The 23,569-nt window shown below is 39.3% G+C and overlaps 1 protein-coding gene across 1 annotated transcript in view; it reads left to right on the forward strand.

The window, feature by feature from the left end:
* The first annotated feature begins 996 nt into the window (after positions 1-996).
* The window catches only part of C15H3orf70 (chromosome 15 C3orf70 homolog), a 90,608-nt gene continuing 68,035 nt past the window's right edge, over positions 997-23,569 (forward strand). The window contains exon 1 of the mRNA XM_004424626.3: positions 997-1,317. Within this exon, the coding sequence (XP_004424683.1) occupies positions 1,125-1,317 (193 nt within the window). The 5' untranslated portion in view covers positions 997-1,124. The remainder of the gene's footprint in view (positions 1,318-23,569) is intronic.

The raw sequence follows: 23,569 nt of genomic DNA on the forward strand, positions 1-23,569 counted from the left end.
AACTCGCAAATTCACATGCAAGACATTCCACATACCAGTCCCGTGCACCACACATGCATCTCTCTCTCTCTGTCTCTCTCCCTCTCTCTCTCTCTCACACACACACACACACACACACACACACACGCACCCAGCTTGGTTACTTTCCCGCTCAGCAAGGCGGGGGCTGCAGCCCACGCCGAGATTGCGGCGGGCAGCGGCAGCTGCGGGCCGGCGCGGGATGTGGTGCTGGGGTTGAGGGTTGAGGGTTGGGCCGGGGTAGGCGGCTGTAGCCTGAAGTGCGCCCCAGTGGCCGCTCGGAGCGGGAGGCAGGCCCTGGGGGAGTGAGCGCGCGTGTGCACGTGCCCGCGCCTTCGAGGGTCTCTGTGCCCAGACACTCTGGGAAGTGTGTACGAGGGAATTGTGAGACGCGTGCGGGGAGAGGCTGTGTGTGTGAGACAACCTCGCTGGCGGACGCGCAGGGCCTAGCCCACGGAGCGGTTCGGTTGGGCGTGTCCTCGGTGCGCCCAGCCCTCCGTGGAGTGTGAGTGTGTGTGGCCGTTCCCGAGACGACCCAGCTCGGAGGGCAGCGTGTGTGGGAAGCGTCCGTGTAAGCTGGTGTGCGTGTGACTACCAAGCCGCCGAGGCGTGTGTACGTTCCTATCGGTCGGGGCCAGTCTCCCAGGAAGGAGTGCGTGTGTGGCAGGGACTCGCTGTGAGAGGAGGGGACGCCGACGACCGCGCTTCCCCGCAGGCTGGCCGTCAAGAGGCGGGGTTTGCCGAAGGACGCGCGGCGTCGGCCGGGGCTGGCCGGCGCGCGCGTGTGCGCGTGCGTGTGCGCGTGGGGGCGCGGCGCGCGCCGCGGCGGAGGGCGGGAGAGAGGGAGGAGGGCGGGAGAGAGGGAGGAGGGCGGGAGAGAGGGAGGGGGGCGGCGGCAGGCCCAGCCCCCGGTCGCAGCGCCCGGGGCGGCTCCTCCGCGAGCCTGGCACCGCGTCGCTCCCGCCACCGCCACCGCCACCGCCGCGCGCTGGCGTGACTCCCGGCCCGCGCCGCGCCCTCCCGCGTCTGCAGCCGGCTCGGCTTCCTGCCCGCCCAGACGCTGCTTCTCCCGGTCTCCCGGTGTCGGCTCCGCGGAGGGAGAGGAGATGAGTGCGGCGGCGCCGGCGCCCGAGCGGGGTTGGAAGAGCGAGAAAGTGGACGAGGCTCAGGCCCTGGCGCGGAGTTGCGCTGCCCGCAGACCCGACTTCCAGCCGTGCGACGGGCTCTCCATCTGTGCCACGCACAGCCATGGCAAGTGCTTCAAGCTGCACTGGTGCTGTCACCTAGGATGGTGTCACTGTAAGTCGTGCCGCGTCTCCCCGCCTTCTGCCGCGGTCCCGGGGCGCCCGCGGAGCCGTCTGGGGTCGCGGCTGGGACTCTGCGGCCGCGGGGCCTCCGGGCTGGGCCGGGGCTGCTCGACCGCCGGCGGGGTTCGCCCTGGGCTCCGGGCCGGCGGGAGCTGTCCTCGCGCCGCCGGACGGCTCGGGTTGGCGCTGCCTTGGCAACGAGATGAAATTCCGCGGGGAGACTTAGCCACTTCTACAGAAGGGGATCTCCCCGTCCCGGGAAAACTGGGATCTATGATTTTTTTTTTTTTTTCTTTTTTTAACCGAGACGGCAGTGTGTTGAGAAATGGTAGACAGCCGTCAGAGTTGACGACAACCGGAGGGGAAGCCTTTCTTTCAGGGCTGGTAGTTACAGATGCTCCTCTTTCTGTCTCACTTTTGTCTTTCTGGGCTGCTATTTAAAGGAAAGAGCCCCTGGAAATCGAATCGTGGCCCATTTATTGTATCCAGAGTGAGAAAGCGCTCAAGTGTGAGGGACTGCTTCTAAGAAGTTAATATTAACAGTTTGGAAGGGTGAACTCCTTACATACCCAGCTGCAGCATAGAGACCCGATATATAAGACTGTTTTAAAATTACAAAATAAAATCAATGAAAGTAAGCTTAAATAATCTTAAACCAATTTATGAAAGCCAGAACTAAATGGTCTGGGCCTTTTCTCTATGTTTATCCTGCCTATGGTTTTTAAAATGGATTAAATTTAAGTAGCCATTTAATAAGAATACTACAATTTGATCAGTTCATGCTATTTGGCCTGCTGTATCTGATGAATAATTTCTTTTTAGACATATATTCTAAACTTAGTTGCCACATAAACACTCCAAAACCCTCTATTATAAGGTTATTTAGAACAAATTCTCGAAGTGATCTTAAGTTAAAATTTTTTCCTTGTTGGTTAGGAAAAAATGGCTACCAACAAGAGATGCAGTACATAATAAATCCTTATTTACATTAATTGAACATAGTGGAATATTTTAAGTTGAATTTATGATTTAAAGGATAGAGAATTTTTACATTTTCTTTTCAAATACAAGGCACGTGGAACAGTATTGATTTTTTGTATTCCGTGTGCTGATGGGTCAGTTTCTTCCTATATCTCATTATTCCTATTGAGCTCAGATTCATTCCCAATTATAAGGCGTCACTTCAGTAGGGGACAGAGTACAAAGTTGGAAGTGGCAACTGCAGGAAACCTGAGATGCTGAAGTAGACAGTGGGGTGAATCTGGTGAGAGTCCATTTCCTGAGGAAGTGTGGAATCATAGTGTAGAATGTGAGGAACATTAAAGATGGTCCAGTTCACTGCCTATCTTATTTCAGCATCTCCCTTCTAAGTACACCATTACTGATGGGAGCCTTGCAGTCTTCTCGGGCAGCTTCTTCCTTCATTAGACGGCTTTGATAATACTCTTCCTTATGTGGAGCTGAAATCGGTTACTTTCTAATTTCTTTGCATTGGTCCTGTTCCTGCCTCATGAAATCTTATAGAACAATCTAATCCTTTTTTAGATCATGGCTGTTTCAACTCTTCAGATATACGTATGAATTTCTCATGGACATAGACTATCTTCTCTCTGTATCCCCAGCCACTGTCACAATGTCTGGCCTGAAATAGGTTTGGAATTTATGTTTGTTGAATGACTGAATGAAGGTAGCCATCATTTTCCTCTCAAGACATTGTTTTATTCTATTTATAAATCTCTATTCCCTTCTGCCTTTCCTTTTATGGAATAATATCCAGGCTCCTAAGCATTCTGGTTGTTCTATTCTGAACTTGTGCCAATGTGGTTATGATCCTTTGAAGACTGTGAGCCCTGGAAGGGTACATAATATCCCATTTGTAGTCTGATCAGTCCAGAGTTGAGCAGGACTGCTATCACCCATGTTTGAGATGCTACTACTGCTGCAGCCAGCGTCACATGAGCTTTTCTGATATCCGCATCATAGTGAGCTTGCTGCTGTCAGATTGAACTAAACTTGCAGTCAACTAAAGCCACAAAGCCCTTTTGTTTGTTTGTTTGTTTTACATATGTGGCAAGTAAGTCACAGCACTTGCCTGTCTCACAGTTATAGATATAGTTTTGGACACAGGTACTGATCGATCCCTTAGATATTTTTCCCTATTAAATTTCATTTTATTAGAATTAGCCCATTTTTCTGGTTTATCATTGTGTTTTTAGATCCTGGCTCTTTCATAATATATATTATGAGCTTTCTGGTTTCATGTTAACTGCATATTGGGTACCAACAGTAGTATAGTAACCTTCTACGTCTTCAGTCAAGTTATTGATAAAATTGTTGAACAGGAGGAGGCTACAGATGGAGTCCTGAAGCTTGCCGGTAGATCGGCCCTTCAGGTTGATAGCAGGCTGTTAATGGGCACTTGTTGTTATGGTCATTCATACAATTACCTAGCCACCTAATTGTACTGTTATCTAGCTTATATTTATCTTATCCATATAGGTATAATGAGAACCGGGTCCAATACCTTGTTGAAATCCTACCGACACACTACTTTTACTGCTTTTTATGTATGATCTATCTATAAACATGCTCTTAAAAAAAGAAAGGAAATTAGTCTGGTATAACTCCAGTTGGTTCCACAAATGCTTACCACTTTCTTTTCTAAGTGATTAGAAGCTGTTTTTAAAATCTGAATTTAGAAAAAGATTGCTGTCAAGTATACTGGATTATTGTTGGCAATTCTTTCTGTTTTTTTAAAAAATCAGATCTACATGTATTTGCTCTTTTCCAGTCTTTGGCAGCTCTCTGGGTCTCCAGGCATCCTATGCTGGCAGTGATTCAGTGATCACATTCAGGAGGAGCTTCATTTCATTTAGAGCAGCAAGGTGCTGTGTTATAGTCTCCTCACGTATACTGGGCATCAATTGTATCTACCCTTTTTTAGCCGAAATATAATTTTTCTTGAAAAGAAGCAGAGTTAACGTATTTGAGAAGTCCTGCTTTCTTTTTGGCGTTCATGAACATTATAGCGTCAGTCCTAAGCAGAATTCCTTTAATTCTGTTGAATGTTTACTGAGCACCTTCTCTTTATGAGATATTATTATGGAAATTAGGAATACAAATATGAGTACAGCTGGATCATGCCCTTTAAGCCGAGGATAAGGGTATGATTCGTGCTGTGTTTATTTTTGTATTCTCTTAAAATCACAAGTGATATGGGTGAGAAAACTATCTGCTTGTTCACCAAATCAGAAAATGCTAGGACGAGAGGACTATCTTGATGCTACCAGAACAGGCAAAGGAAGCTTTATATTCAGCTTTTATTCAGCTTTATATGGTTGATGTTAAACTTGTGAAATTCATAACCTTATGAAATAGAAAGGCTAAAAATACATACATGTTCATAAAAGACATATAGAACATATATATTCATAGATGCAGTGATTGATGTATTATTAAAGGAAATAATTAGTGTATTGGGTAATGACAGATATTGAGGACTGTGTCTGGGAGGGAAACTATAATATGTTCTGTTGGTGTCACTGTCAAAAGATAGATTATGGGGCTGAATAAACTATGGCCCTGAATCTGTAACTTTATTTTTCTCCCAGTAAGGAGTGATATTGGGTTGAATTAATAAGTAAAGGATTCCAAGAGGAGTTTTGAGAGAGAAAAAGACATGGCTTGGCTAGTGAAGAGGGATAGGAAAGAATAAATCGTATGAAGATATTGTAAAGCAGATTTTTGTGGCTGGAGTAGACAAAGTATTTAGAAGGAATAAGAAATTAGATTGTTGAGATGTGAGGGAGGTATGAACAGGAAAGGTGGGGAAGTGTGGAGTTTTGAGTTGGTAGAGATCTTGGCATCACAGTGATAACATGGGAGTAGGGGAATGAAGCCAGCAAGGGAGATTATTTTGGTATTAGTATAAAAAATAGATTGAAATTCTTGCAGCAATATCCATGTAATAGAAGTTGGAATAGATTAGATTTGGAGGGCGAGGAAGAGGAAAGTTATAAAGGATAACTTCTAGACTTCTGCATTATGCAACTTGGATGGGTGGTGGTGCCATTCATTCACTAACAGCAACAAAATATCCGAGAAGAACTAGGTTTAGTTGATCATGGATTGTGAATCCAGGAAGACCATGAATCCAGTTTGGGATCTATTGAGTTTAAGCTGCCTTGTCGTCGCATGGTGATGTCAGTAGGCAGTTGGATATAGGGATCTAGAACTCAGAGGAGAGGTCTGCACCAGACACCTAATGTGGAAGTCATTTACTTATTTATAGATTGCGGTTGTGGTGCTGATGAAGCATGAGATCTCCAAGGGGAGAGACCATAGTATGAGAAATGAAGAAAACCCTTAGGCTTTCTCTTTAGAACAATGACGTTTAGAGTCTGGGTATAGGAGGATGAGCTGGCAGTGGAGTCTAAGAAGAGATGGACAGATAAGAAAAGTCTGGAAATAATGGTATTGCAGAGCCAAGGGAAATGAGTGTTTTAAGAAAGAGTACAAAGATGAAATCAGTTTTCAGCAGGCTATTTCTTAGATATTGGTGGAATATACAAGTAGTGGTTTTCTTTATTGCTAAAGAAGAAGGTGAAAGGTTTAATCCTGCAACAGTAACTTCAGGCATGTACTTAATTGCAGTATTAGTCAAAGCTGTTTGAGACAGTGAACTGTTCAAGGTAGAAAGAGAATAGAATGCCAGGAGCTGAGAATTAGGACACAGAGATAATAAGTAATATTTATTGAGTGATTACTTTGTGCCAGAGTAAGCTTATTATGCTAGCACTTAATAGCCAATTATGTCGTTATGTCCATTTTACAGTTGAGGAAAAGGGCTTAGAGAAGTAACTTGCCCATGGGCACATAGCTAGTAAGGAATAGAGCCTGGATTTGGATCCAGGTCTGTCTGATTCTAGGACCTGGACTCTTAACCACCCTAGGTACTATAGAGTAATTTAAAATTAATGAGCAAAATCAATGGAGATTTTTTGGCTCTGTTAAAGCCAGTGATGGGGAAAGTTTTAAAGAAATGGTTGGCAAATTGTATCAACTGCAATAGTGAAATACAGAAGAAGGAGAACCGTAAAGAGGTCACTGGATGTGGTGGAGAATGAAATCCAAGTTAAGGGTTAAGGAAGCAAAAGTGATGAGAAGGTGACAGGTGGGTGGGAATGGGGGAGTGTACGTGGTATGCGGTAGGTGCCACCAGCAGAACTCAGAGCTGACTTAATAAAATCACAAACAGATGAGCTCCGTTTTTCTGCAGAAGACATCTTAAAAGATGTCTTTTTCAGGTTGAAAGCAGGAAGAGTGGCACTTGATGTAATCTAATAGATGATATTAACATATCTAAAGAAAGGCTGTCACAGCAGAAGGTGGATGGGCAGCATGGAAATATAGAAAATTGGGAGTTGGAAAGGCAGAATTTGGAAGTGTTTTTTTCAGGACTGTTCAGAGAAGGTGGTACACTGCCTAGAGGCTGAAATGTCTGGTCCCTAATACTGGACTATCCCAGCAAACATTTGGTTATAGTTTGGCTTCCTATTGATAGATTTCCCATAGGGAGAGAAGGAGCTGATTAGAGAATTTAACTGTCAGGACCTTAGGGCAAATAGACTTCTCTCCGTTAGTATATTAACATTGTGATTTCTGTGGTATTTTATTTGTTCTGTTTTCCTGCTTCTGTGCAACTCGGGGACGGAATCAAGTTCTGACTTCCCCAGGGTAATGCCAGCTGGTTTTCCTAAGGGACATCTCAGTCATATCAATAACAGTAGCTACTGAAAATATATTCAAGAAGTTTGACTGTGAGAACTAGCAAAAAAAAAAAAAAAAAAATGGAGTGGTAGTGTGGGTGGAGTCGTCAACTGAAGATTTTTCTAAGAATGAGGGTTCTTACCATGACTGGTGGTTGAAGGGACAGGATACAGATGTTAAGAGGACAAGTGTGGGGTCAAGTTCTGAGTGAGTTTCCTCCAAGCTGTTCAGAGAGAGAGAAAGCTGGTGGGTGCTTTTCTGTCTGAGTGGTGCTTCCATCGTGGACATACGTCATCTTCAGCAGTAACAGATAACACACTGATGCTTCTATGCAGGCACAGTTGTAGTCTTCTGCATGTGTCAGCTCATTTAAACCTCACAGCAACCTTATGCGGTAGGTACTGTTGTTATCCTCATGTTTTAGATTCGGAGACTTGCCGCAGGTGACACATAGGAGTTCTGGCCCCATATGATAAATGTACATCAGAATCTTACAGACCAATGGCTACAGGGCTCTGGGTTTCTTGGTTCCTCACAAGGTACAATGAGGATGATTTCAGGTGTTTAAAATTCTTTTTGGAACAAATAGGAATTAAGTAAATAAGTAAAATGAGAATGCTTTCTGATTTTAAGAGAAGGGCAATTATATGCAATATGAATGTTTTTGCGGTGGTTGCAAACTCTTTAGAATCGTGCTTTTAAAAAACATTTAATAATGTGTTTGTATTATATGAAGCTTCAGTCATGTCATAGCCTCAACTGATCCCTAACTGGTGCAAGCCCTTTTTTTTGTTAGATTTGTATACCTGCCATTAATTATTACTGGCTTCCGACCCTGTTGAACTTGGGGATTTGAACCAGATAGCTTTTGAGGGCCTTTCTATGATAATTTCCTACATTATAAACCCCTGACTTGGTTTGTTTGTTCTCTCATATTGTGGAATCTCATTAATTACAGCAAAGAATATTTTCAGAGAAATTGTGTTATTAATTCCAGACAAATATAGGAACACACGTTTAACAACCAAAAGTTGTTTAGTAGAAGACTTGCTTTCTTGAAAAATAAGAAAAGATGTATACACAGAATGTGAAAGGCAGAGGGTAGTCCTGGAAAGGACAAGGCCGTGGAGTCAGACACACCTGGGTTTGAATCCTGGTTCTTCCCTTTATTGGCAATGTGACTTTGGACAAGTTACTCAATTTCTCTCAGCTTCAGTGTTCTCTTCTGAAAAATAGGAATAAAAATCCTGCTTCAAAGTGTTGTTGTGAAGATGAAATGACACAAGCAAAGCCCTCAGTGCAGGTATTCAATGAAGGGTGGCATCAGCCCCTCCTCAAACAAGCAAGCACACAGTGGAAATACTGGATGCTGTAGTCATCCTGTGTTGGGCTCTGGGGTTGGACTTTGTGTTTGAATCCTGGCTGGGCCCACTCACTAGTTATGTGGTTTGGGAGAAGTTACTTAACCTCTCTTTCAGTTTCCTCACTTTCAATATGGGAATAATAATAGTACCAGCGTCATAGTGTGATGATTGTCAAAAGTCCCCAACTCCAACTGCTTCCCCCTTCCACAAATGTCCTGGTTAATCTGGAATTCACTTTGTGACCATTTGTTCAGTTAAACATTCAGAAACCACAAAGATGGTAAAAATATACATTTTGAATATTACATTTAGAAATTGTTGAGTTTTTTATTGCCCACCTTTGTTGGAAGGTCTATTTTGTAATAGTTACTCTGTGATAAATATCTACTTTTTATCGTGAAATGTTATGTTGTGCTCCAACTCCTGCTCCCCTACTCCATGCTGTTTTCCACCATTGTTAAGCAACGGATAGTTCTGGTTAATCAAATATACCAGTTAATAGAGAGCTATCATATATATCAAATATGGGTCAACAGGTTTCAAAGGATCACAAGATTACAAAACTTACATCATGTTCAAGTGGAACTGAACATAGTTAACTTTAATGATTTAGAAGTCTTGTCAGGCTCCTGTGGTAATACTTGGCCATCATTTGGAATACTGATTTTGTATAGAAAAATGACAAAAGTGCTAGGTAATAGAGCTGCTAGAATGCTGGACAAAGTAGACTTAATTTTGTTCTTTGCAAGTTACTTTACTCAAATTCACAGAATTTTTGTTTTGTGTTTCTCCTGTTCTTATTGTTGGTTTGTTCTTGAATTTTCTGATATTGAACAATATTCTGTAAGCATACTGCCAAAAACTGTAATATACAGAGTGCCAACAATGTATAATAAATCCCTCCAGCTCTGTCTGCACAATGCCCCAAAACACTCTATTCAGGACGAATTCTTGAACTTCCTACTGCTTATTTGTCCATTTAAAACTGGATGTTTTGGTGTAATATAGATGTATTTCTTCCTCTGTATCTCATTTTAACAAACCTTTGGTGAAATAAAAACACTAAGAGTAGGTAATAATTTGGTATTTCCTGGAAAATTCTGTTAGGCTCATTTGCTTTATTATCTCTTGCTGTCTACACACACAGGCACATGCACTTACACTTGCACACGTGTACACACACACACTTACTTTTTCCTAAACATTTAAAAGTAAGTTATAGACATCATGACACTTCACACCTAAATGTTTCAGTACGCCTTTCTTAAGAATGAGGACATGTTCCTGTATAATGACGATACTAATCACTCCTAAGATAATTTACACTGATTCAGTAATACCATGTAATAAAAAGTTTCCTTAGTTGTCAAAAAATGACTTTTATTGCTGCCATTTTTTTTTTCAGTCCAGGGTCCAATCAAGACAAATACATCTCTTTTCATTATGATATCACTTTAGTCTCCTTTAATCATTCTGGAGTAATCACACTTTTTTGAGGATGACCTTGAAATTTTTGAAGAGTCCAGGTTAACCGTCTATAGAATGTCTCATATTTTAAAATTGCCTAATTGTTTCATAATGATTAGATTTAGGTTAAACGTCTTTGTTGAGTTATACATAGGTGATATTGTATCCTTCTTGTAGCATCCCATGAGGAGACATGTAATGTCAGGTTGTTCCACTATTGCTAATGCTAGGTGATAACTGCCAAATCTGTCCATTATAAAGATGCCCTTTCCCCTTTGTTATTTTACTTTGTTTAAATTATTTTTTGTTTTTAACAGGTAATCTGTGGGGTGATACTTTGACACTGAGTGAATATCCTGTTCCCGACAAAGTTTAACCCAGTGATTTTAGTATTGACTGAAGATTCTTGCATGAATCACTTATTACATTGGTGGTTGCAAAATAGTGATTTTCTAATTGTCATTCCTTCTACCATTTGCTGGCATTCTTATTTAAAGATGAGGTTTCTCTTCTCTACCTGCATCCCTTCTTTTTTAGGTATTACTGTAGACGACTTGATTATTTTTTTGAACATGTTATAATCAAGTATCATAATTCTTTTTGATGCTCAAATTGTCTTAAATTTGGCTAGTGAGAGCCCCTTTGAGCTGACATTACCCTGATACCAAAACCAGACAAGGACAACACAAAAAAAGAAAATTACAGGCCAATATCACTGATGAACATCGATGCGAAAATCCTCAACAAAATACTAGCAAATCGCATACAACAATACGTTAAAAAGATTATACACCATGATCAAGTGGGATTTATTCCAGGGATGCAGGGATGGTTTAACATTCGCAAATCAATCAACGTAATACACCACATTAATAAAATGAAGAACAAAAATCACATGATCATCTCAATAGATGCAGAGAAAGCATTTGACAAGATCCAGCATCCATTTATGATAAAAACTCTGAATAAAATGGGTATAGAAGGAAAGTACCTCAACATAATAAAGACCATATATGAGAAACCCACAGCTAATATCATCCTCAATGGTGAAAAACTGAAAGCTATCCCTCTAAGAACAGGAACCAGACAAGGATGCCCACTGTCACCACTCCTATTTAACATAGTACTGGAAGTCCTAGCCAGAGCAATCAGGCAAGAGAAAGAAATAAAAGGGATCCAAATTGGAAAGGAAGAAGTGAAACTGTCACTATTTGCAGATGACATGATTTTATATATAGAAAACCCTAAAGAATCCACCAGAAAACTTTTAGAAGTAATAAACGAATATGGTAAAGTTGCAGGATACAAAATCAACATACAAAAATCAGTTGCATTTCTGTACACTAACAACGAAGTAGCAGAAAGAGAAATTAAGAATACCATCCCATTTACAATTGCAACAAAAAGAATAAAATACCTAGGAATAAATTTAACCAAAGAGGTGAAAGATCTGTACACGAAAACTATAAAACATTTCTGAAAGAAATTGAAGAAGACACAAAGAAATGGAAAGATATTCCGTGCTCTTGGATTGGAAGAATTAACATAGTTAAGATGTCCATACTTCCTAAAGCCATCTATAGATTCAATGCAATCCCTATCAAAGTTCCAACAACATTTTTCACAGAAATAGAACAAAGAATCCTAAAATTCATATGGAACAACAAAAGACCCCGAATAGCTAAAGGAATCCTGNGANNAANCACAAAGCTGGAGGTATCACACTCCCTGATATCAAAATATACTACAAAGCTATAGTAACCAAAACAGCATGGTACTGGCACAAAAACAGACACACAGATCAATGGAATAGAATCGAAAGCCCAGAAATAAACCCACACATCTATGGACAGCTAATCTTTGACAAAGGAGCCAAGAACATACAATGGGGAAAAGAAAGTCTCTTCAACAAATGGTGTTGGGAAAACTGGATAGCCATATGCAAAAAAATGAAAGTAGATCCTTACCTTACACCATACACAAAAATTAACTCCAAATGGATTAAAGACTTGAATGTAAGACCTGAAACTGTGAAAGTTCTAGAAGAAAACATAGGCAGTTCGCTCTTCGACATCGGTCTTAGCAACATCTTTTCAAACACCACATCTGACCGGGCAAGAGAAACAATAGAAAAAATAAACAAATGGGACTACATCAAACTAAAAAGCTTCTGCACAGCAAAGGAAACCATCAACAAAACGAAAAGACAACCTAATAATTGGGAGAAGATATTTGCAAACCATACATCTGATAAGGGCTTAATCTCCAAAACATATAAAGAACTCATGCATCTCAACAACAAAAAAACTACCAACCCAATTAAAAAATGGGCAAAAGACCTGAACAGACATTTCTCCAAAGAAGATATACAGATGGCCAACAGACACATGAAAAGATGTTCAAAATCACTAACTATCAGGGAAATGCAAATCAAAACTACAATGAGATATCACCTCACGCCAGTCAGAATGGCTATAATTAACAAGACAGGAAACAACGTGTTGGAGAGGATGTGGAGAGAAGGGAACTCTCATACACTGCTGGTGGGAGTGCAAACTGGTGCAGCCACTATGGAAAACAGTATGGAGATTCCTCAAAAAATCAAGGATAGAACTACCATATGATCCAGCTATTCCACTGTTGGGTATTTATCCAAAGAACTTGAAAACACCAATTTGCAAAGGTACATGCACCCCTGTGTTCATTGCAGCCTTATTCACAATAGCCAAGACTTGGAAGCAACCTAAGTGCCCATCAAGGGACGAATGGATAAAGAAGCTGTGGTATATATACACAATGGAATACTACTCAGCCATAAGAAACTACGAAATCCAGCCATTTGTGACAACATGGATGGACATTGAGGGTATAATGCAAAGTGAAATAAGTCAGAGGGAGAAGGCCAAATACCGTATGATTTCCTTCATTAAGTAGTAGATAATAACAACAATAAACAAACACATAGGGACAGAGATTGGATTGGTGGTTACCAGAGGGGAAGGGGGGAGGGTGGAGGGTGAAAGGGATAATTCGGTACATGTGTGTGGTGATGGGTTGTAATTAGTATTTTGGTGGTGAACATGATGTAGTCCATGCAGAAATAGAAGTACAATGATGTACACCTGAAATTTTTGCAATGTTATAAACCAATGTTACTGCAATAAAAAAAAAAAAAAAAATTATTTTTTGTTTTTAACAGGTAATCTGTGGGGTGATACTTTGACACTGAGTGAATATCCTGTTCCCGACAAAGTTTAACCCAGTGATTTTAGTATTGACTGAAGATTCTTGCATGAATCACTTATTACATTGGTGGTTGCAAAATAGTGATTTTCTAATTGTCATTCCTTCTACCATTTGCTGGCATTCTTATTTAAAGATGAGGTTTCTCTTCTCTACCTGCATCCCTTCTTTTTTAGGTATTACTGTAGACGACTTGATTATTTTTTTGAACATGTTATAATCAAGTATCATAATTCTTTTTGATGCTCAAATTGTCTTAAATTTGGCTAGTGAGAGCCCCTTTGGGCTGGCTCCTGTGTCCTTTTGACATGTTCCTGTCATTTTTTGAGTACTTCCCTGCTCTCTGGAACAACATGTTCCAGGCTTACCTAGTAATTTCTGAACCCTAGACCAGAAATCAGCTCTTTTTCCAAGGAGCCCAGGTTCCTTTTAGTGAAGAATGGTATGGAAACTATTATCTGGGCTTTCAGTGTGCTTATTTCTACTGAGATGTTACTGCATTTAGGCCCTTTCAGTGGACAGATTTAGGAAATTTGTATGTGCATGCGTGTGTGTGTGTGTGTCCATCACCTTTCCCCATTCTATATTTGTACCTCCCTTCTCTGTGGGTAAAAACCTTGGTTTCCAGTGCATCATAATGTGTACTCATTTTCCATTCCTCAACTACACACAAGATAGTTTGGGAATTATTACGTAAGTACCACTGCCAACAACAAACTGATGAATAAGGTTCAAGATTCTTTGCATGTTTTGGTCTGTAGACTATATCTTAGAAAGGATATATAGTCAGAGCACTGTGTCAAAAGTTTCTTGAATTATTTTTTTCTGTATAGTTATTATCAGTTAGGTTCATTTCTTTCTGATTCTGATCAATTTCAGGTTTACTTTTTTCATCCTTTTTAAATTAAACTTTTTATTTTGAGGTAATCTGTAGATTTACATGCAGTTGTGAGAATTAATACAGAGATCTCATGTATGCTTTGTCCAATTTCCCAGTGGGAGTATCATGCAAAACTGTAGTACAATTTCACAACCAGGAAGTTGACATTGATACAGTCACAATAAAGAACATTTCTGTCATTGCAAGGATACCTCATGGTGCCCTTTTATAGCCACACTCAGTTTCCTTGCTGCCTCAACTCCTCATTAATCTCTGGCAATCACTAATCTGTTTTCCATTTCTATAATTTTGTCACTTCCAGAATGTTACATAAATGGAATCATACAGTATGTAAGATTGTTTGGGATTGGCTTTTTTCACTCAGCATAACTCTCTGGAGATTCATCGAGGTTGTTGAGTGTATCAATAGTTTGTTTCTTTTTATTGCTGAGTAGTATTCCGTGGTATACATGTACCACAGTTTAACTATTTACCCATTGAAGGACATCTGGGTTTTTTCAGTTATTACAAATAAACCTGCCATAAACATTTGTGTATGGTTTTTGTGTGAACAAAAGTTTTCATTTCTCTGGGATAAATGCCCAGGGGTGCAGTTGACGGGTAGTGTACTAGTTGCATATTTAATTTTTTAAGAAACCACTAAACTGTTTTCCATAGGTACTGTACCGTTTTACATTCCCACCAGCAGTGTATGAGCGATCCGGTTTCTTCACCATATTCTTGGCAGCGTTTGGTGGTGGTGTATTTTTATTTTAGCCACTCTGATAGGTGTGTACTGCTAACTCATTTTAATTTTAATTTGCATTTACCTAATGGCTACCATTCATGTGCTTATTTGCCATTTATATATTCTCTTTGGTGAAATGTCTTTTATCTTTTTTTTTTAAGACTTTATTTTTTTAGAGCAGTTTTAGGTTTTCAACAAAATTGAGAGGAAGGTACAGAGATTTCCCATATATTTTACCCCCACACATAAATAGCCTCCCCTATTATCAACATCATTCACCAGAATGGTACATATTTTTTTAGCAAGGATGAACCAACATTGACATATTGTAATCATTTAAAGTCTGTAGTTTACCTTAGGGTTCACTCTTGGTATTGTACATTCTATGGATTTGGACAAATGTATAATGACATATATCCATCATTATAATATCATACAGATTATTTTCACTGCCTTAAAAATCCTCTGTGCTCTGCCGATTCCTCTCCCCTCCACACCACCCCTGGAAACTGCTGATCTTTTTAAAGTCTTCATAGTTGTGCTGTTTCTAGAATGTCATATAACTGGAATGTAGCCTTTTTAGATTGCTTCTTTCACTTACTAATGTGCATTTAAGGTTCCTTCATGTCTTTTCATGGCTTGATGCCTCATTTCTTTGTAGTGTCAAATAATATTGCATTATGTGGATGTATCACAGTTTTTTTTGTGTGTGTGTGTGAGGAAGATTGGCCCTGAGCTAACATCTGCCAATCCTCCTCTTTTTGCTGAGGAAGACTGGCCCTGGGCTAACATCCATGCCCATCTTCCTTCATTGTATATGGGACGCCGCCACAGCATGGCTTGACAAGTGCGCGCCCGGGATCCGAACCCGTGAACCCCGGGCCCCTGAAGTGGAGTGTGCGCGCTTAACCGCTTGTGCCACCGGGCTGGCCCCCACAGTTTTTATTTTATTTTTTTTATTGAGGTATAATTGATGTTGAACATTAAATTAGTTTTAGATGTACAACATAATTATTTGATATTTGTATATGTTGTGAAATGATTACCACAATGTCTAGGTAACATCCATCACCACACGGTTACAATGTTTTTTGTGTGTGTGATGCGAACTTCTATGATTTACCCTGGCAACTTTGAATACAGTAGTCCCCCCTTATCTGTGGGGGATACATTCCAAAACTCCAGTGGATGCCTGAAACCCCGGATAGTACTGAAACCTATATATACTATGTTTTTTCCTATGCATGCATGCCTATGATAAAGTTTAATTTATAAATTAGGCACAGCAAGAGATTAACAACAATAATACAATAATTATAACAATATACTGTAATAAAAGTTACTGTAAATCTTAGCAACCTCAGCATATGATTTATTTTTCTGTCCTTATTAAGGTGAGAACTTACACCCTTTCACTTAAAGGAAGCACTTTCTGGCTTCTCTTTGGCGTGTCCGAATTGCCAGCATCACTGCTCTTGTGCTTTGGCGCCATTATCAAGTGAAATAAGGGATACTTGAAGACAGCACTGTAACACCGCGACAGTCGATCTGATAACTGAGATTGCTACTAAGTGACTGTGGGGTGGGTAGCTTTATAGCGTGGATGTGCTGGACAAAGGGATGATTCATGTCCTGGGTGGGATGGAGTGGGACATCATGAGATGTCATCCTGCTACTCAGGACAGTGTGCAATTTAAAACTTATGAATTGTTTATTTCTGAAATTTTCCATTTAATATTTTCAGACCGTGGGTGACCTCAGCTAACTGAAACCTTGGGAAATGAAACCACAGATAAGGGGGGGCTACTGTATAGAATACAGTATTATTAATTATAGTAACCATGCTGTACATTATATCCCCAGGACTTATTTTAATTGGAAGTTTGTACCTTTTGATCACCTTCACCCATTTCTCTCATCTCCCACCCCCTACCTCTGGCAACCACCAGTCTATTCTCTGTGATTAAGGGTAAACCAGCACATTTTGATATGTAAGTAAAATCTTAAGAAATAAAAAAAAAAACCAGGAGCCGCCCTGTGGCTTAGTGGTTAAGTTCGGTGTGCTCCGCTTCGGCAGCCCAGGTTAGTACCAAGGGGTGTGTATGTTTAGTTTTGTGAGAAACTGCCAAACTGCATTTTGCATTCCCACCATCAGTGTGTGAGAGTTCCTGTTGCTCCACATCCTCGCCAGCATTTGGGCTTGTCAGTGTTCCAGGTTTTGGCCATTCTCATAGGTGTGTAGGGGTAGCTTGTTGTTTTAATTTGCTTTTCCCTGATGGCATGTGGTGTGGAGCATCTTTTCATGTGCTTATTTGCCATCTGTATGTCTTCTTTGATGAGGTGTCTGTTAAGGTCTTTGGCCCAGTTTTTAATTGAGTTGTCTGTCTTCTTATTTACTGAGTTTTAAGAGTTCTTTGTATATTTTGGATAACAGTCTTTTGTCAAACGTGTCTTTTTCAAATATTTTCTCCCAGTCTGTGACTTGTCTTCTGATTCTCTTGATGTTTTCTTTCACAGAGCAGAAGTTTTAAATTTTAATGTAGTCCAGCTTCTTAGTTATTTCTTTCATGGATCGTGTCTTTGGTGTTGTATCTAAAAAGGCATCGCCATACCCAAGATCATCTAGGTTTTCTCCTATGATATCTTCTAAGAGTTCTGTAGTTTTGCATTTTACACGTAGGTCTATGATCCATTTTGAGTTAATTTTTGTGAAGAGTGTAAGGTCTGGGTCTAGATTTATATTTTTGCACGTGGATGTCCAGTTGTTCCAGTACCATCTGTTGAAGAGACTTCTTTTATTGTTTTCTAATTGTTTTTTTTTTTTTTACTGTTGAGTTTTTTTTTTTTTACTGTTGGGGTTTTTTGTTTGTTTGTTTTGTTTTTTACTGTTGAGCTTAGAGAATTCTTTATATCTCCTGGGTACCAGCCCTTTGTCCTTTGTCGGAAGAGTATGCAAATACTTGCTTCCAGTTCTATAGATTGTCTTTTCATCCTCTTACAGAGTCTTTTGCAGATCAAAATTTTGATGAAGTCAGATTTATCAATTTTTCCTTTTTATGGATGGTGCTTTTGGTGCTTTTAAGAACTCTTTGCCTAACTTGAGGTCCTGAAGATTTTCTCCTATTGTTTTCTTAAAAGTGTTTTTGTTTTAAGTTTTACATTTAAGTCCATGATCCACTTTGAGTTAATTTTTGTATAAGGTGTCCAGTTTAGATTAAGGTTCGTTTTTTTTTTTTTATTGCCTATGGATGTCCAAGTTGCTTCAGCACTATTTGTTGAAAAGGCTATCATTTCTCCATTGAACTGCTTTTGTACCTTTGCCAAAAACCATATTATATTGGTTTGTTTCTAGATTTTTTATTCTGTTCCACTGATCTGTGTGTCTATCCCTCTGCCAGTATCACATAACACTGATTACTATAGCTTATTATATAATACATCTCTAAATTGGGTAGACTGATTCTTCCCACTTTATTCTTCTTTTTCAAAATTGTTTTAGCTATTCTGGTTACTTCGCCTCTCCATATGAATTGTAGAATAATCTTGTCTATATCTATAAAAATCTTGCTAGAGTTTTGATGGGAAGTATGGTAAACCTGTATATCAATTTTGGGAGAATTGAAATCTTTACTCTGTGGAATCTTTACTATCAATCTGTTGAACATGGTGTAGCTCTCCATTTATTTAGATCTTTGATTTCTTTCATCATCATTGTCTAGTTTTTACCATATAAGTCCTGTACATGTTTTGTTTGTTACACATAAGTACAGTCATGCATCACTTAATGATGGAGATACGTTCTGAGAAATGCATCATTAGGCGATCTCGTCATTGTGCAAACATCATAGAGTGTACTTACACAAACCTAGATGGTATAGCCTACTCCTTAGGAGTAGGAGTATTTCCTCCTTAGGAGGAAAGCGTTAATTCTTTGATCTTTAAGTATAATCTCAGTAGTAGGTTTTTTGTGGATGCTTTTTTTCAAGTTGAGGAAATTCCTCTCTGTTTCTATTTTTTGAAAGTTTTTTTTAATTATGAATGAGTATTAAATTTAATTGATATGATCATGTGATTTTTCCTCATTAGCTAGTTAATATGGTGGATTATATTGATTGATTTTCAAATACTGAACCAGACTTCCATCCCTGGAATAAACCCCACTTGGTTATGGTGTATAATTATTTTTGTATATTGCTGAGTTCTTTTTGCTAATAGTTTTCTAAGGGTTTTTATGTCTATATTTATGAGGGATGTTGGTCTATAGTTTCCTTTCTTGTACTGCTTCTGTCTGGCTTTGGCATCAGGTTAATACCGGCTTCATACAATGAATTGGGAAGTTTTTCTCCCTCTACTACTTTCTGGAAGAGATTGTTTAGAATTGATGTTAATTTTTTTTTTTTTAACACTTGGTGGAATTCTTCAGTGAAATCATCTGGGCCTGGAGATTTCTTTCTTGGGTGTTTTAAAATTACTAATTCAATTTCCTTAATAGTTAAGAGGCTATTCAAATTATTACCAATGGATAAGTTGTGGTAGTTTGTAATTTTTGAGGAATCGGTCCATTTCATCCTAAGTTGTCCAATTTATTTGTGTAGAGTTGTTTGTAGTATTCCCTGATTATGCTTTTGATGTCTGCATGGTCTTTAGCATTCCCTGCTTCACTTCTGATGCTGGTAATTTGTGTCCTTTCTCTTTATTCTTTGTCAGTCTTGCGAGAGATCTGTCAATTTCGTTGACCTTTTCGAAGACCCAACTTTTTGTTTCATTTATTTTTTTTGTTTTCAATGTCACCGATTTCTGCTCTCATCTTTATCATGTCCTTCCTTCTGCTTGCTTTGGGCTTATGGTGTCCTGCTTTTTTTTTTTTTTCGGTGAAGGAGATTGGTCATGAGCTAACATGCATTGCTAGTCGTCCTCTTTTTGCTGAGGAAGACTGGCCCTGAGCTAACATCTGTGCCCATCTTCCTCCACTTTATATATGGGACACTGCCACGGCATGGCTTGATGAGCGGTGTGTAGGTCTGGGCCTGGGGTCCGGGCTAGCCCCTGTGCTGCTTTTTATAAGCTTCTTGAGAGTGGGAACTTAGATTATTGATTTGAGACTTTCTCTTTTCTCAGGTATGCATTTATTGCTAGAAAAATCCCTCTCAGCATTGCTTTATCTGTGTACCATAGATTTTGATATGTTTTATTTTCATTTTCCTTCAGTTCAGTGTGTGTTTTGTTTTCCCTTGAGATGTCTTTCTGATTCATGGATTGTTTAGAAGTGTCGTTCAGTTTCCAGGTGTTTGGAGATTTTCCTATTATATATGTATATTTTAAAAATTTTTTTATTAATGTCTTAATAGTTTATAACATTGTGAAATTTTGATTGTACATTTTTGTTTGTCAATCACCATATACATGTCTCTCTTCACACCTTGTGCCCACCCCCCACCCCCTTTGCCCCTGGTCACCACAATACAGTTCTCTCTGATCGTGTGTTGGTTTATATTCCACATATGAGTGAAATCATAGGGTGTTTGTCTTTCTCTTTCTGGCTTATTTCACTTAACATAATACCCTCCAGGTCCATCCATGTTGTTGCAAATGGGACGATTTTATCTTTTTTTATGGCTGAGTAGTATTCCATTGTATACATATACCACATTTTCTTGATCCAGTCATCAGTCGAGGAACACTTGTGTTGCTTCCACTTCTTGGCTATAGTGAATAATGCTGCAGTGAACGTAGGGGTGCATAAGCCTCTTTGGATTGTTGATTTCAGGTTCGTTGGATAGATTCCCAGTAGTGGGATAGCTGGATCATAGGGTATTTCTATTTTTAATTTTTTGAGGAATCTCCATACCATTTTCCATAGAGGCTGCACCAGTTTGCATTCCCACCAGCTGTGTATGAGGGTTCCCATTTCTCCACATCCTCTCCAATACTTGTTGTTTTTTCCTGTTATATTTTTGTTAATTGTTTTCTAGTTTGATTCCATGTGGTCAGAGAACACACTTTGTATAATTGTAATTCTTTTAAACCTGTTGAGGTGTGTTTTATGGCCCAGGATATGGTCCAAGTGTCATGGACACTTAAAAAAGATGTGTATTCCGCTATTGTTGGGTGAAGTGTTCTATAAATGTCTATTAGATCCTTTTAGTTGATTGTGTTCTTGAATTCTTCTACATCTTTGCTTATTTTCTATCTATATGATCTATCAATTGTTGAAAGAACAGTGTTGATGTCTCCTACTAAATTGTGGATTTGTCTATTTCTCCTTTCAAGTCTGTCAGTTTTTGCTTCACATATATTTGTGGCTCTGTTGTTTGGTGCATACACATTTAGAATCCTTGTGTCTTCTTGCTAGATTGACCCTTTTATCATCATCTAATGTCCCTGTCTGTCTCTGGTCATTGTCTATGCTCTGAAGTCTACTTTATCTGATATTAATATAGCTACACCTGCTTTCCTTTGATTAATGTTTGCATGACGTTATCTTCCCCCTCCTTTTATTTTTAACTGGCCTATACTGTTAAATTTGAAGTGAGTTTCTTATAAACAGCGTAAATTGTTTTTTAAGCCACTCTGCCAATCTCTGTGTTTTAATTGATTATATTCAGACCATTTACATTTAATGTAATTATTAAGTTAGGGATTGTCTGCCGTATTAATTTTTGTTTTCTATTTGTTTTCCCTATTTTTTATTTCTCTGTTTCTTTTCTCTGCCTTCCTATGAGTTACTTGGATATTTTGTAGAATTTTATTTTGATTACCTGTAATATTTTTGAGTTTTCTCTTTGTGTAGCTTTTTAGAGGTTGCTACAGGTATTGCGTTATATATGTGTGTGTGTATATATATATAGAGAGAGAGAGAGCACGTGCACGCAAGTGAGCTTGCTACAGTCTATTAGTGTCCTTTGACCAGTTTGAGTGAAGTATAGAAACCTTACTTCCCTTTTTATCCCTCTGCCCTCCACCCATTTATAATATAAATATCTTGAACATTTTCTTTCTATATATTTAGAGCCATATAAGACAGGGTTGTAATTTCTGTCTTAACTGTCAAATATGATTTTACAAACTCAAGAGGAGAAGGAAGGTATTTATCTACAGTTTTGCCTGTTGTGTTCATTCTTTATTCCTTATTTTTGAAAGTTCCTTATTTTATTATTCCCTTCATGTTTAGAGAACTTCCTTTAGCCATTCTTTTACAGTAGGTCTGCTGGTGACAGATTCTTTTAGGTTTCTTTCATTCTGAGAATGCCTTGATTTCTCCTTCATTCCTGAAGGATATTTTTACAGGGTATAGAATTCTGGGTTGATGTTCTTTCCTTTCAGCACTTGAAAAGAATTGTGCCACTTCCTTCTGGTCTTTATGGTTTCTGATGAGAAACCTACTGTTATTTGAATTCTTTTTCTCCTATAGGTAAGGAGTTGTTTTTCTCTGACTGTTTTCAAGATTTTTTTCTTTTTCTTTAGTTTTCAGAAGTTTGAATATGATGTGTGTGGGCCTGGATTTCTTTGGGTTTATCCTGTTTATCTTCAGCTTCTTGAATCTGTAGGTTATGTCTCTAGTCAAATTTGGGAAGTTTTCAGCCATTATTTCTTCTCATACTTTTACAGCCCTGCCTTTTTTTTTTTGTCTCTCCTTTTGGGACCTCAATAACATGAATGTTAGTGTTTTTTGGTTATAGTCCTATGGTCCCTGAGGCTCTGTCCATTTTTTTCAGTCTATTTTCTCTCTGTTGTTCAAGTTGTGTAATTTCTATTGTTCCATTTTTCCGTTCACTGAAACTCCTCTTCCAGTCTTCTGTTGAACTCATTTACTGATCTTTTTATTTCGGTTATTGTATTTTTCAATTCTTGTATTTCTCTTTGGTTCTTTATTCTTCTATTTATTTGCTGAGACTATTTTTCTGAGGCTTTCTATGTTTTTGTTTGTTTCAAGCATGTTTGTAATTGCTCACTGAAGTTTTGTTTTTTGTTTTTTGTTTTTATTGTGGCTGCTTTAAATTTCTTGTCAGCTAATTCTAACATTTCTGTTGTCTCAGTGTTGGCATCTTTTAATTGTCAGTTTTCATTCAGTTTGAGTTCTCCCTGGTTTCTTGTTATGACATGTGATTTTCAATTGAAACCAAGACATTTTTATATTACGTTATAAGACTCTTGATCTTAAACCTTCTGTTTTTACTGGCTTTTTTTTGCACACCACTCCAGCAGGGGAAGTGGGGGTGCTCCCTCATTACTGCCAGGAAGAGGTAGAAGTCCAGGTTCCACACTTAGCCTCCATCGACACCCAATGGAGGGGGTGCTTCTTGTTACTGCTGGGTACGAGTGGGGGTTCTGGCTCTCCGTGTGGTCTCCCCTGACACCACAATGGGGATGACCTTATTACCTCACTTTCCACTTGGTCTCTGACATCACCTGGCCAGAGTATTGAGATACCTTGTTAGAGCCTTTCATAGATAGAAGTCCAGGTTCTTCCTTCTCTCCCACCTTTGCTGTCATGGATCGGGGTAGAGTACACAGTTCTTTCACTGATGTTTGGCTGGAGTAGAGCAATTATCGTTTAAAAATTTTCTGTCATGCTAGGTTGCTCCTTTCCTTGTCCTTTGGCCAGAGGGTGCAGGCCAAAGGACGTTGGCGTGTCTTTTGTCTGCTCCCATTGGCTTTTTCTGGTTTACAGATTCTTCATCTCCAAACCTGGCATATAAACCCACACAAAAAACCCTGGGAACTCACCACCATGTCCTTGCTTGGGCCGAGGTCCCTAGTTGGTCAGTCTTCT

This window comes from Ceratotherium simum, chromosome 15 (genome assembly GCF_057802395.1).
Source record: "Ceratotherium simum simum isolate JZ-2026a chromosome 15, ASM5780239v1, whole genome shotgun sequence".
Lineage (NCBI taxonomy): Eukaryota > Metazoa > Chordata > Mammalia > Perissodactyla > Rhinocerotidae > Ceratotherium > Ceratotherium simum.